Source organism: Lytechinus variegatus, chromosome 15 (assembly GCF_018143015.1).
Source record: "Lytechinus variegatus isolate NC3 chromosome 15, Lvar_3.0, whole genome shotgun sequence".
NCBI classification, from domain to species: domain Eukaryota; kingdom Metazoa; phylum Echinodermata; class Echinoidea; order Temnopleuroida; family Toxopneustidae; genus Lytechinus; species Lytechinus variegatus.
This window is the reverse complement of record NC_054754.1, coordinates 8,393,922-8,409,285: the sequence shown is the minus strand read 5'-3', so window position 1 is coordinate 8,409,285 and position 15,364 is coordinate 8,393,922. Positions and strand designations below refer to the sequence as shown.

Sequence of the window (15,364 nt, the reverse complement as noted above, 5' to 3'; positions counted from 1 at the left end):
TGCCACGCTGTTGAATAAGAAAGTACAATCAAATATCAATTCATCCTCAGAAAAATGTTGATATTTGGATTAATAGAGAAAAATCAGACAAGCATAATGCTGAAAAAAAAGTCGAAAATGCATTAGAAAGTTATGACATTTTAATGCGCGTGTTTTAGATTTAGACCTAGAATCTGGGTATTCTAAATACAGAAATCAATAGTCCCAACGCAAAGCGCGAGCTAGAAAAAAGTGATATAAGATCAGAAGAAGGGTCAATTTAAGCATTATTTCAAGCACTGTGTATGGGTAAATTGTAAAGTGGTTACGGTTAGCATTTAATAAACAGTGTGAGCGCGAAGCGCGAAATTAATTTTTTAATTATTATTTTTGACCTAGAATCGGGACATTTTGTCATAATGTAAAAAATAATGACTTCCTTCAAATTTCTTTTCCTAAACTCGAGATGAACTCGTCGATATTCCATTCAGAAAAAAGGGAAAATGTAATTATAAAAAATTCATGGATATGTTATTACCTTATAACTAATAAGCCTTATGAGAGCGCGAATTTTATTGATATTAAGGCCTGAAAACTGGACACTTTAAGCACCTTTTTAATCATGAAATGGATGCATGGGTACACATATTTTTAACAATGCGAGCGCAAATCGCGAGCCGACATTTATGATGAAACTGTCATGAAAGGGAAATTTTAAGTATTTTTTAAAAATCAACTTTTATGTATACCTCTAAGTTAGAGGTATACATAACTCAGCTGGATCTGCCTATTCAATTCAATTCAATTCAATTCGGTTTATTATGAAAGACATTGTAAAACAGTCCGAAGACTGACACATACAAAGTTAACAGAAAAAAGGAAAAATACTAGGCCTATATATAAAAAAGCGTTTGCCAATTTCTTGTTTATTCATTGGCAAAAAAATGCCTATATATTGAAATTCTTGCATTAATGTAACCTAACAAAAGGTCCAGTGAGGAAAGCATTTCCTGCGCGGAGCGCGCGGAAAATCATATTTTGTATTAGATGTAAAAAACAAATTTTATACCGTAATTATGGTTGATTTGCAAATTCCTGTGTAACTTGATATAGTTTTATTTTCTTTTTGCACTAACGGAATTATTGGAGGGGGGGGGGCAAAACACTATGCTTCCCCCAATAATTGGTTAATGGGGTGATCGCCCCCTGCCCCCCCACCCCCGGATCGACGCCTCTGCTCACTGGGGAGCCATGCATTGTTCTGTTGCGTATCATTAGTAGATACGCAAGATAAAATTTATACGCAAGATAAAATCTAAAATTTTATCTGAGAGATAAAATCTCATCTCAGAATACCAATTTCATTTTAAGAGATAAAATAAAATATTTTAAAGATAAAATGACCTCAGAATACCACGCCTGGCTAGGCAACCGTTTACTAGTATCTGTGCCGCATGCCAATCTAATCCGACTTTCACATCCTACCGGTATACAACACCAGTGTGGAGAGGGACAAGGACCTTGCCAAATTACTATATTAGCACTGGGTGGGATTCAAACCCGCCATCGACTCTTGGTTTAAGAGTCAAGTACTTAAGCTACTACACCAAGACACCCGGGTGACCCGGCCTCCACACTATACCCAGGGTAGCCACTTCATATCATATAAGACTGCTCTTCCAGAGGGCCCAGCATACTATGTTATCATTACCCTTCTCCAAAGGCTTGATTAAAGGTCAAGTCCACCCCAGAAAAATGTTGATTTTAATAAATAAAGAATAATCAATCTAGCACATGCAACGTTGACAATTTCATCAATATCGGATGTAAAATAAGTAAGTTATGACATTTTAAAGTTTCGCTTATTTTTCACACATAGGCTATATTCACAACTCAGTGACATGCAAATGAGACAGTCGATGATGCCCCTCACTCATAGTTTTTTATTTATTGTTTGATTTATACAATATTTAATTTTAACAGATTGGACAATGATGACCAACTTGAATGAACCATATAGTATCAAACAATATATGCTAATTCCACATGTTGATCAATGGAGGAATTAATCATTGATTCACTTGACAATGAGGCCCATGAGGTGAAAATTAGAATATATCATATTTCATGTAATAAAATACAAAAGAAATAGTGAGTGGATGACGTCATCAGTCTCGGACTTCATTTGCATACCAACCAGGCATATAAACTGTTAAAAAATACAAAATGGTATTAGGAAAAACATGTTGAACTTTAATGTAGAAGCATTTTTATTTTCTTTTACATTATACTTAAATATGGTTTGTATACCCTCGCTTTCTCCATACGGTATCATAGAACTTCGGTAGCGGAGGGTAGGGTGAAGGAAGATCGACTGGGTAGTCGGTGCTAGGGAGCAGTTTGTCAGGGAGGGATTCGGGGGGGGGGGGGGGGCTCGCCATCGATGGTTATGTGGTCGGGTCGATTGTGGCTTCCTTTAACCGAGTTTTGTGTGTGTATATGATTGTTTATGTTGAAGGCTGTACAGTCACTGTCTAAAAAACAATAACTAATCGAAAAAGAGTGTCACAAGAGTGTACTCAAGGGGGGGGTGCTTTAGTTTGCGCTCCTTTTTTGCAGTGCGTAGCGTGTTAAATTATTTCCCTATGGAGAATAATAGAAAAATACGCCTTTTTTGACGGATTTGCTAAGATATCTCCCAAACGAGTCAACAAGGTGATCTATCAAAACAGAATAGAATAGAGCAGATTCTCACCTTGAACATGATATGATTTTCATTTAATTTTAGTCAAATTAAGTTCTGTCACTTTTGAGGTTTTTGGAACCTTTCTTGATGATTTTGGAAATCCATTTGTACATGAGCCAATGGGCAAGTGCAGGAAACGAAACGTTTGGTGCGACTTCACATTGTTGTAAAAAAATATATACGTCACAATAGACCCTATCAAAAAAAGACATTTTGCAGAAAATGCTGTAGATTGCGAATACCTAAGAATTATTTTGATTGGATAAAAAAAACCTCTGTCACTTTTCACATTTGCAAAAGCTTTTGCAATAATTGGTCACTATAGTTTGACGGGTTCCAGCCGATGGCATTGTGTGTACACAGTACACACGCATAGCTAGGCAACGCAACGCGTGAAGAATTTTGCACGTTTTCATTATTCGTACAGCGACGACTTGAGTGTATGTTGGATAGGACCGTACCATTTTTGACCGGGGGTGTGCCAATGAATGTAAGTGATCAAGAAGAGTTACAAAACTGAAGGGAGTGAGAAAACAAGGAAAGTGAGAGGGAAATTTATGAAAACAAGTAATGCGAGGAAAAATGATAAGAAAAGGAGAGAAAGGAGAAGAAGTGAAAACACGCAGCTGAGTGCGCTCACGATATGTAAGTTGCACACCCCTGCACCGCAATGTAGCAGCCCGCCACTATACACGTAGATTGCCTGCACGATGCGAAGACAGCGGCGCGTATTAGTGACTGTGCGTTAAACGTCCCATTTCTATGCCTTATAAAAGGAGCGTTTTTTGTACACAACAAATTGATATGTTGGGGAGGGGATGAAGCCCCATTGACACTCTTTCTGATTAAGATTTCTAGAAAAACTGGAATACTACACTTGATCCCCCCTTATATACTGCTGCCCCAGTATAGCTGCATACAAAAAGAAAAATAAAGGACCTCCTATAATTGCATGATCCCGTGCATGATAAACGATCAGTGAAGCGGATTAAGAAGAAAAATGAACAAATTAGCATCATTGACCTGTCATTGTATGCTCCCCGCCCCAAAAGGATTTTTACTTTTTAACGATCGAGTTCATGGATTTGTCATATAACTTCATTTAAAAAGAGACTGAATGTGTATTCTTCATATTTTATATGTGTCAAAAAGCCCTTTTTATGTATATTTTTGAGAAATAAAAGCTACGTACTGGAAAATAAAAGAAAATTTTGATCATAATGAACTATTCATTTTGCTATTCATCATTATTTGAGACTTTTGAGTGAGCCCTAATTCTTGGCAATGGACATCTCAATCTTTGCGCGGGGGGGGGGGTATTTCCGTGTGCAATGACGTTGATTGGACGTGAGTCACGGATGACCGCAGCTTGAAGATGGTTATAAAAGTAAAGATTTTTAAATTTATTTTTTTATCTATTCATATTTTTAGTACATTATTATGCCACTTAATTACATGACAGGTGATTAATATATTTTTGTAAAGTTGATAATGAATGCAAATTTTTATCTTGATAATCCAAATATATAAGAGTAAAAAAATGCTAAGTAAGTTTCAATAGAATAATGGCGGCCACCATCTAAGGCTGATGTCTGCTACTTAAGCAACAACAAATGCCAGAAATGTGATGAATTTTGTTCAGCTATTAAGGTAAGTTCGGAAATTTTGAAGCGAGAGAGTTATTCTATATTTTGTGTGAATAATGGTAACGTTTGTTGATGATTATAATGATTAAAATGGAGATTAATTTGCGATTGTTCGGTATGTTCTCTTGCTCCGCCAGGAGAACCGACAGTGCAACTTTACGCGCTATTGAAGTGTACAGGCTACAGCGCCCCGCGTCTCGATTAAGCCTAAGGGCAGGCAAAGGAAGCTAATGCAACGCAAAGGCCGGGGAGCAGTAGCCAGGCACTTGTTCACTGCTACCATCTGGCCTGTGGAGAATCTACAGGGGTACAGGTAGGACTATGGTATGCCAATGCTGTATAGAGCACTCACTTTAAAAAATCATTAAAATATCACTTTTGTGACCAAAATTACTAATTTCAATATAGTTTTAATTATCATTAGTAATGTGTGATTAATTTTTGAATTCACCAGAGCGCTCAAAAACTTGAATTTTGGGCATATTTTTATGTACGCCCTCTATTGGTGGAAAGTAATATGGCAAGAAAATTTTAATTTTTTGATCTCTATTTTTAATTAAGAAAAAATGATATAAAGAATCAAATTTAAATAAGAGCTGAGTGGTATGAATTAACAGGTCTAATGGAAACTGTCAGTATAAAAAAATCAAGCATTTGCCCCAAAGAAAAAGAGAAAATAAGCCAAACATTGCCACCTTTATTTTGTCACACATGGAGATATAATTGAGAACAAGGTTATATTATAACCTTGTTCATTGAATGAGTGTAGCCAGGAGGCTTCTACTAGTATGATGGTGGGCCCCAAGTCTGCGCACCTAACAATTTGAGTTAAGATTTAACATGAAATCCTTCTTATTTCACAAAATCTTTCAATTAATAATGTTCCTTATCATGCTTATAAGTTATATTATTGTAAGTGTACCAAACTTCTCATGAAAAAATGAAAGAAAATATAGGGCCTACATGTAGGATTTTCTTGAAAAAACCTCAGGCTGTCATTTTCAGATTGAAAAAAAATGGTACCCCATGCCATGTCTGCGCACTCATTAGGTGATCTGTCAATTGACAGATCACCTCTTATGTTTCTACGAATTTTCTTTTTTATTTATTCTTTATTTATTCTTTTTATTTATTTTTCTTTTTCCACCCTTTTCTTGTTCCACCAAAATCATCAAAACTAATCAATCAATTTTCATCAAAATGTTATCAATTATGGACAGTTATCATACGATGTGTACGAAACAAGTTCAACGTCAAATGGTCATCGTGACGTCATCTACGCGCCATTTTGTAAAATCACATTATCAATCATATCTTCATTATCAATCATCAAAAGTTAACAATATTAACATGAAATCAACTTCAGATCAAGGGTCAACTGTCCATGTCATCAAATGTCATTTTACAGGTCACGACGCGCATGTACGCGCCCGTCAAAATTTTAAAATGCTCAAAATCACTTTTTGATCAAAGTAGAGTACGAATCAGGTCATTCTAAGCATTTCAGGAATTTGCGCGCTCACAGGTTTTCGCGCGCGTTTACGCGCGTAACGTCCTTACGCAATGTACAACTGCACTTTATTTTACATCAATGCTTTCTTTATGAAATTTCCAATAATTTGATACCTTAACCGACCTTCTACGACCAGTAATGAAGGAATGCGCCTCCGTTAAAGTTTGAATTACGCGCGCAAGCGCGCGTTCACAATAGGCCAAAAATGTGCAAAAACATGCTTTTACAAAATTCTATATAACTCTTCAGATAGTCCGTTGACCCCCAAATTTTCTTTTGTATTCGGATAGAGTAGGACTTGTAGATGTGATTTCATGTCACATTTGACAATACATTTTATCATAAAGTCTTCAAATTGGCGTCAAAACTAAAATTTTCAATTTTTGTTTCATGACGTTTTAATAATTTTGCAAATATGACTATAACTCCGTAATCATTGGTCGTTTTTCGCCCGGTTTTCGACATATTGTAGTTGGTTATATATTCTTCCAAGTTATGTTACATTTTTATCATTTTGAGCAGGAGATCATCATAAATATTAACAATGTATAGAAGTATAATTTATGATAAAACTTTCACCTTAAAAATTCAATTTGAGGTTATATTTTATCGTTGCCTTGCAAGTGTATGGCAGTTACTATGGTCTGATGGTTAGTGCATCTGCCTTGTAATGCGAGGGTCCCTGGATCGAAACCCATCAGCATCTATTATTTTTTTTATTAAATTTTGTCTCATTTTGCGTGTAACCCCTATAAGCCAGTTTGGGGTTCATTCTGCAAATGATAAGAAAAAGTTCATTGGTACTAAAGTGACATGATTGTTTTATATTTAATAAGATATTAGTAACAACCTTGATGTCTTGATTATTCTTTTAGATTGTGCGATTCAATACATGCAAAAAAACAACAATGCGTGTACTAGCAACTGGTGTTTCAGAGTTGGCTATGTATTGTTATACAGTAAGAACACGGCTAACGTTGCATTCCAGAAAGAAATGCAACAAATGCCTCCGTCAGTGTTCATTGCTTTGCTATTCTATTCACCTGGTCTATGCAATTGCTCCAACCTGCTCTGTAAGGCATGCTTGTATAATATCTTGCAATGAAATCTACATATCGTCATGTAAGAAATTAAATGTCATTTAGTCATTACTGCTCATGAGGCAACTAAATACTGGTCAATGCATACTGGTTTAAATTTTTTTCAAAACTGGATTCTAGAATCTTGCTTTCGTCAACACTATGCTCACTATTTCGTGTTATTACTTGCTTAATTGGAATTGACATTCTTTTGAAAAACAAGATTTATACAACCTTTTATTTCAATGTCTTTCAACAGTATTTAACAGGTCCTTTCATTGATAAAACTACGTTTATTGTGATGATATTCATATTGATCTGCATTGAAATGATGATCATGATTAAAGAAAATAGATCGTGATTGTGATCATGAGATTCACAGACAGATCACCTAATTCGTCCGTAAGACGAATTAAAATTCTAGTTCATTTTGTCTTTGCACACGATTCAGGGATTTTGTTGAGAAAGGCCGCATTTTGAGGCCGTCACACGAAATGCCCTAAATTCATTATTTTTCCATCATTTTCAGTCAGATTTTTTTATGAATACCCGATACCTGTCTATGTATTGCATGTGTAAAGTTTGTGCTCGTTGCGTATCTTCTCTTACTAGAATCGCGCAGATACGCGGGTGCGCAGACTTGGGAGACCGCGCAGACATGGGGGAACTGACCATACTAGGGAGAAAAAATCATTAACTTACGTGTGCTTACTCTCTCATGTCTCAAGTCAACAAAGCCAGGAATTCCGATCCTTCCCATCAGTAGAGGCGCACGGCCAATATGGGAGACTCTCTCTCCATTGTGGGAGATAATCTCCCATATTACAGACTTGCTTCACAAAAGAACAAAAGAAACAACACCAACAAAAGCACATTTTTTTCCACCCGAAGTTTTGTCTCACTGAGGTCAGAAGCCCATTTGTTTTGTGTGTGGATGACAGCAAATATCCTTATCAAAACAAAAGTAGACGGTGAATTTTTAAAGTAGACGGTGAAAAGGGGTAAACTTTCATGAGGAATCTGCTTATCACATTTTTATTTGCCACCAAGGTAATCCTTTTTAAGCAAATGTAAACAAAGGAAATTGGTCTCCCAAACTGGAGACTGTCTCTGAAATTGGATACCCAAATTCTTTACAAAAGTCTCTGATATTGCCTGAGTCGAATCGATTTTAAAATCGGTGTTTGATCGATGTCATTGATCGAACAGTGCAGATTTTGCAAAATCGGTGCATCGAAAAAAAAAAAAAACGTCGGCCGGCCGATTCGTTTGGTTTACACAATCAATCATCAAAATATCAGTAATGTCCAACTTTACTACTACTTAATTTCTATTGCCCCCAAAATGAAACCGAATAAGTGATTATGATGCTACGTATTCACCATTAATTTGAAGGTTATTTCGATCATAGTTCGAGTCTCGTCTGCTCGTGCCGAGATAATTTATGCACGCACGATGAATTCATGAATGGAAGTCATGGCCATCGATCGTGCATGCGCAGTACTGTTCTTTAATCAAACCAGAAAATGGCCGTAAATTGACGCGATCAACGTAAAATAAATCTTGCTTTCATGAACAATATTAAAATCATGACCATAGAACATTATTTAATCGTAATATTTAACAATAATTTGCATATGATAATCATTAATATGAATTTAGAGCTTGATGTGAAACGTTTGAATTTCGTTTCAATTTTCAATGGCGGACATCTCATGACGATCGACTTGACTTCTTGAGTCGAGCTAGTGCACTTGTCTAAAAAAAATAATCATCACATCAGGATTGATTCTCGAACATTGTCTACATGCAAAAACTCTGTTCAAGGTCGTAATATCACCATATAATAACATTTTACATGACAAAACAGAAAAAATTGCGTTTGATATTTTTTCCCATCAATTTGAAGCTAGTTTGTGCCCAACTTTGGGCTCTGATTTCATGAATGGGAAAATATGTCATACGTCATCAAACACGCATGCGCATTGTGCTTATTTTCTCGGAGCTTGGAGGAGACGTCCAGAGATGGAATAACAATAGAAATAATCCCAGTATTATTTCTTCCATATGAACATAACATACTTTGCTGACATCGTTAATATTCTTAGTATGACCAAAAAATCTTGTTAAATCGTAATAATTTAGATGAATTTAGGGCTCGATTCGAAACATTCGTATTTATTTTGATCGAATGCTCAATTGCGTCTATAAAACTGGATTGTCATTATCAGGATTAATTCTTGAACATCGTCACAACTCATATTCCACAATCTTTCCTCACAATCGTTATATCAGCATTGAATAGCAATTCAAATGACCATCCAGAGAAAATTACATAAATTTATTTGGAGCTCATTTTGGATCCAACTACACAATCTCAGGCAAGTTACAGCGCTCTCCGTTGATTGCACTTGTTTGCTGGCGCTGACGTCAAGCACGCCTGTCGTTTCGGGAGAGTGAGTGTACGGAGCTGCGGACGGGGCTGGTGAATGGACTGCGAATGCCTAGTCGACCGAAAATCATTCGGATCAACTCATTCATGTCTTTATTATTGTTTCATTTTAAACTTATATATATATGTTGTCATCTGCAAATATCATTGTTGAAGATATTTTGGGAGAATTCTGCTTTGGTCCCCGGCCTTTTTTTGTGTGTTTTGTGATGGAAAATACAAACGAACTTTGCTTTGAAGCGCATCGCATCGACGCAAAAACAAGACTAAATTTTCCCCGCCTTCAATACTCGATGCATCGATGTTCGATCGAATTAGAGCTGTCGAACACTGGTTTTCAAAATAATCGATATGACTCAGGCTTAATTGGAGATAATCTCTCTCATGGGAGACAGTCTCCAATATTGGCCGTGCGCCTCTTCTGCCCATTCATCTGCAGCTGCACGTACCGCCCAAAATTTGGCAAAAACCTGAAACTTTCGCCCCAGACTCGAGATTTCTCTACTTTCCCTCTACTAGTACTAGCTCTAGTTCTACATGTAAAACTAAGACGTACGTGGTATGTTAGCCCTGAAATTAAATCATGTAGGCCTACATGGGATACAACTTCATATCGGACATTTCTACGCTATCGGTTTTATTTTTAAACAAGAATTCATCCAAAAAAATGAGAAAAGTATTATTGAAAAAACGGAAGAGACTTGCCCGATGTTTACGCCGCCATCTTTTTTCCTAATGTTCTTCCCCAATGTTACGCGACGTACGGTACGTGGTATGTGCAGATGAATGGGTAGACCAAAATCTTCAGTCTCTGTATTTTGGTCGTTCTGCTGAACGGCGTTGGCTCACTCACCAATGCATAGACTGAAGACCTTGGAGGCCCGTACGTACAGACAACGTATTAGCAGTAACGTTAGATCTAACATTTGACGGAAACCTGAGTTTTTAGTCGTTTTTTTGTACATGAAATGTCACATTATGAAAAAGAAATCACATCCATATTTATGAAAACATGTTTAAAATTAAGAAATATCGTACCTTAGACTAGCCTGGAGGCGTCTGGGGAGTAAATTCATCTACCTACGTAGGTTACTCCCCTAACGCCTGGATTTGCTTTATATGCCTCACCGTAGAGGCCAGAATTACCCGTGTTGAACCTACACCTAAATCACCAATTCTATTTTTGTTTTTTGCCCAAAGTTATGTACATGGGCAAGTTTTATGTTTACCCCCACTTTTAAGCATTTTTGTTACTTTTCATTAAATAAATAGTCGTAAAATTTAAAAAAGTTAAGAGCAAGAGCGTTCATTTACCCTGTCTGTTTACATACGCATTTTTATTTCTTTTGTTATCGATACCTAGATACACACGCGTGCAGAGCTGCAACTTAGATTTAAAAAATACTTGCATTTGCCGATTAATATCACGATTCATAAAATATTTGTTTCGGTTGATAAATACCATATAAATTACTTTTTACTCTCCATCCATTGCTCTACACGCACCGACGAATTGGGCAACAATAATGTTGCGCCAAATACTAGTTATTTTTATTTTTTAGCCCAAACTTGAGCTACAATATTGGTTGGCAACTTTTGGCAAAAATAGTGAATTAAGCTGAATTAAGGTTGTGAATTGTATTAGCGCCAACAACGACCTTCCTTTTATTTCTGTAGAAGAGACATACGAAGCGACTTTTCAGGCCGAGGTGAGCGATTGTGCTCTTTTTTATGTGGTTTTTTATATTAAAAAATAATTGTAAAATTGAAATAGAACGCTTTTCACCAGAAAAAGCCCTGGTGAATAGCGAAATGAGTTTCGGCTAACATTCGCCTTATGAAGCGATGTTAACCGACAACTCTAAAATCCATTGCGTAGACACATTCATAGTGCAAGGTAAGTATAGTATACTAACCTCGCGATACATGTACGTCTTAGTGGGTGCTAGCATGCTTACATGTACCTAGCCTGGGGGCTTCTGGAGAGTAAAAGTAGTACTAATGATGTAGGCTTACTCTCCATCCATTGCTCTATACGCACCGACGAATTGGGCAACAATAATATTGTGCCAAAATACTAGTTATTTTTATTTTTTTTAGCCCAAACTTACATGTGCTACAATATTGGTTGGCAACTTTTGGCCAAAAATATTTAGTTTTTTTTCGTAAAAATAAATGACATTTAAATTCATTAAAATATTAAAAGTAGAGGAGCATTTACGTACATTTGTTGTTGCCATCTTGAAAAGACGGGGGAAACTTCCTTGATGTTTACGCCGCCATCTTGTTTCTTATTGCTCTTCGCCAATGTAGCGTTTAAGATTTTTTGCGGTACACGAACATGAATGGCACCCAATCCCTGGCTCCGTGGAGAGTAAGCCTACGTTAGTAGAATGATTTTTACTGTATATCCTCTCTTTGCAACCTTTTTTTGCAAGGCATCTGAGTTATAGAGCCCAGCCTGCCCAGGTCAAAGTGTTTGCGAGGGTGACACCAAGTAGGGTGATGTGCTTTGTTGGTTTTAGGGGTGGTTTTACCCCACTGCCCACAATCAGTGATCTTTTGAATATCTTTTATCATAGTTCATATGATTTTTCTAGATTTATAGAGGAAGGTTAACTTAAAATCTGTTTTGTTTACAGGGATCGGAAGAACATGGCAATATGGCCATGTCGGTAGTTATTTTACATACGAATATCTATTATAATTGGAACGGGCAATGCAATGAATGCTGTACAGGTTCGGTGCATTGTCAGTTCCAATTCGCGTAGACTGCTGATTTTTGGTTCTTGAGAAATCTCAAGGAAGGACATCAAAGTATAAATTAATAATGTACTTGTCAATGTAAAGACCCACTCTATCCTTATGCATAGGTAGCCCGAAGGATTTTGGAGAGAAAAACAAATCATATTGCAAGGATACATTCCATAATGCCTGACCATTGTATTCCCAATAAGAGTATTATAGGAAATAGGTGAACAAAATAGTGTGATTTTTAACCATTTTAGTTTCAGAAGTCTGGGTTGCTCTTTCATAATTTCTTTTTTTGTTTTATTTGCAGGAAGGCAAATGACCTCAAGGCACAATTGACAGGTGAGCTGAAGTCAGAACCTCTATCTGATAATCATTAGTCATTAATAATAGGAAAGACAATGCGTGATTGTGTACAGTGGTAATGTGAAATATAAGTTATTTTCAATGTACATCAGGGACTCAATTATAAAAGACTTACAATTATGGGAACTTTGACAACTACCATGGTGTCGGGGCACAGCTGTCTTTCAAATTCAAGGTTTCATAGTAATACCATAATGGCAAATTTACTGTAATTTGAAAAAAAATCTTTTAAATACAAGTTTTGCCACAACTGCTATTTATATTTAAGGTCTGAAATAATTATTAGGATTTTTTTCTCTATTTTTCCATATTCAAGCTGAAGGTGGTAGCGATGCATGGGTGTCCAGACAGGCATTGCAAGATGCCTTTCATCAGTTGCTCCTGCTTGACCTGGAGACAGCGCTGGATAAGAAGCTGGAGCAAGAGCTCTGGAATCATGTTTTCAAGAATCACATTTCCTCACTGCAGCACAAGGCCAGGGATCGCATGGTATGTTGATCATTCCTTATTTTTGTGTTATAGTCACATTCAGGTAATGCTGCAGTCACGTATTCCCTACATTGGCAAATTTAATCCATTTCTTTTCAAACCATCTATATGTAGTTGGTACAAAAATGTTATAAAACCGGCTATATTCGACTCACCGTATGGCCGCCGTAGGGGAAACGTGATTGCGCCATTAGTGTCCACATTTTGTGGTGTGGCTGAATGAATTTGATGATGAGCCCTTAAAAAATCATATAAGATAACAAAAAAATTCATATAAGATAACAATGGAGGAGGAGGTGGGGGGCCTCTTCCCACATATTGTTCCCCTTTTTATTACACCAATATATGAAAAGAAAATGGAAGTTATCACTGAAGTTATAGTAAAATCCAATAGTTGGGATCACAATAAAGATCACCATTTTCTTATCAAACTGACATTTCTTTATTTCTGACATGTAAACTTTAAAGACAAATTTCTGTCCTGGTCTTTTTTTTGCCTGCATAGCAAAACGAGACAACCAGAGGCTTCCCACTTGTCTTATATTAATGATATAGGTATATTTACATAGGGAAGCCACTTCAGTTCTGAAAACTGTTCTCCCAGCGGGCCCTGCTATTATTATTACCCTGGCTATATATTTATATTGATGTGACTATCTAAACGCCTGCACATAAAATTGTACTCAAACATGGAGATCATCTTGAGTTTAATATGACAATGTTTCCCCATCTCTCAAATTGATTTATTTGTTTTAATGCAATTTTTTTTTTTAGAATCCAAAGAGATCCGAAGTTCAAGCCATGCTTTCTCTTCTTCTTGACAATGCTAGTGGGTTCTACATCCAGGTGAGTTGATTACATTTTTTTGGTTTTAATTAAATATGTAAATGCCCAGCTTAAAATTAAAAATGAAGGGACAAAAATGAATTTCAAGTTTTTCTTGTAGTTTGAAATGGCAAGTCATAACCTTCAAGATACCATTTATAACTTCTGATAATTGATAAATTATTATGAAAATAACAATAAGATTCAATGTTCAAAAAGATGAAGGATAGATTTGTATAATTTGAAGCAGAAACTGGAAGTTTACTCAAGCCTTGAGCGTCCAATAGAATGCTCAATGCTGAAATGCTCAATTAGACCATACAAGATAGAAAAAGTTGGATGAGACCAAGGGGTAACTCATTCATTCTTTTCTTTTTACAATTAACAAAGCTCCTTCAAGAGATATGCAGTGCATTCAACGTACAGCTCGTCTGTCGCATCAAAGCACAACGCTTGGGACTTTTCCAAGATACACTGCCATCGTCTCAGAAACCTGTTCAGCCCAAAGCTGTGTCATGCCACTATATCTGTCAACATTGTCTTGTCCATCTAGGTGATATTGGTAAGGCTCTTATAGACCATTCTAACGTGACATTGCAAGAAACTTACAATCAATGACAAGTGTATTTTGGGTTACTAAATCAATCATATTTCTGGCATTTGATTGCAAATTTGCACTTGATTGCACGTCTACTTCTTGCAACATGGAGAATGAAAAGATAAAAATTGATCTACCAATTGTAACTTTGCCATAGTAATTTACAGTTCATTGCAATTATTTCCCTGCAACAACCCTTATTTATGTTATATATGAATTAAAGAGAGAAAGGAATGTGAAAGAAAGTGAAGCATTTTAGCCGCTGTCAATTATTTTCATATTTATAAATTTGAACTTGGAAATGTGAATTATCTACCCATTTCTTATTTACCTTTGTATTTATCATACTACATAAAAAATGTTTTTATCACTAATATGTATTAAATGGGCTGTCATAATTATCAATAGTATGGAAGCTTAAAAGTGCCACCGAGATGTTGATATAATTATCTCGGGAAGTCGACATCTTGATAGCAAAAGATAAGATGACGAGATCCCAGATCTCATCATGTTGACATCTTGTAGAAGAGATGATGAGATGACAAGATCCCAGATCTCATCATGTCAACATCTTTTGGAAAAGATGATGAGATGACAAGAACCCGGATCTCATCATGTTGACATCTTTTAGAAGAGATGATGAGATGACAAGATTCCGGATCTCGTCATGTCGACATCTTTTAGAAGAAATGGTCAGATGACAAGATTCTTCGATCCATGATCATGTCATCTAATCATCTCTTCTACAAGATGTCAACATGATGAGATCCGGGATCTTGTCATCTCATCATCTCTTCTTAAAGATGTTGACATGATGAGATCCAGGATCTTGTCATCTCATCATCTCTTCTACAAGATGTCAACATGATGAGATCCGGGATCTTGTCATCTCATCATCTCTTCTTAAAGATGTTGACATG

General features: G+C 36.3%; 1 protein-coding gene across 1 annotated transcript in view; it reads left to right on the top strand.

The window, feature by feature from the left end:
• Positions 1–4,278: 4,278 nt before the first annotated feature.
• The window catches only part of LOC121429320 (protein SMG7-like), a 31,663-nt gene continuing 20,577 nt past the window's right edge, over positions 4,279–15,364 (top strand). The window contains exons 1-5 of the mRNA XM_041626329.1: positions 4,279–4,375; positions 12,477–12,508; positions 12,849–13,021; positions 13,796–13,867; positions 14,237–14,408. Coding sequence (XP_041482263.1) covers positions 4,353–4,375; positions 12,477–12,508; positions 12,849–13,021; positions 13,796–13,867; positions 14,237–14,408 — 472 coding nt within the window. The 5' untranslated portion in view covers positions 4,279–4,352. The remainder of the gene's footprint in view (positions 4,376–12,476; positions 12,509–12,848; positions 13,022–13,795; positions 13,868–14,236; positions 14,409–15,364) is intronic.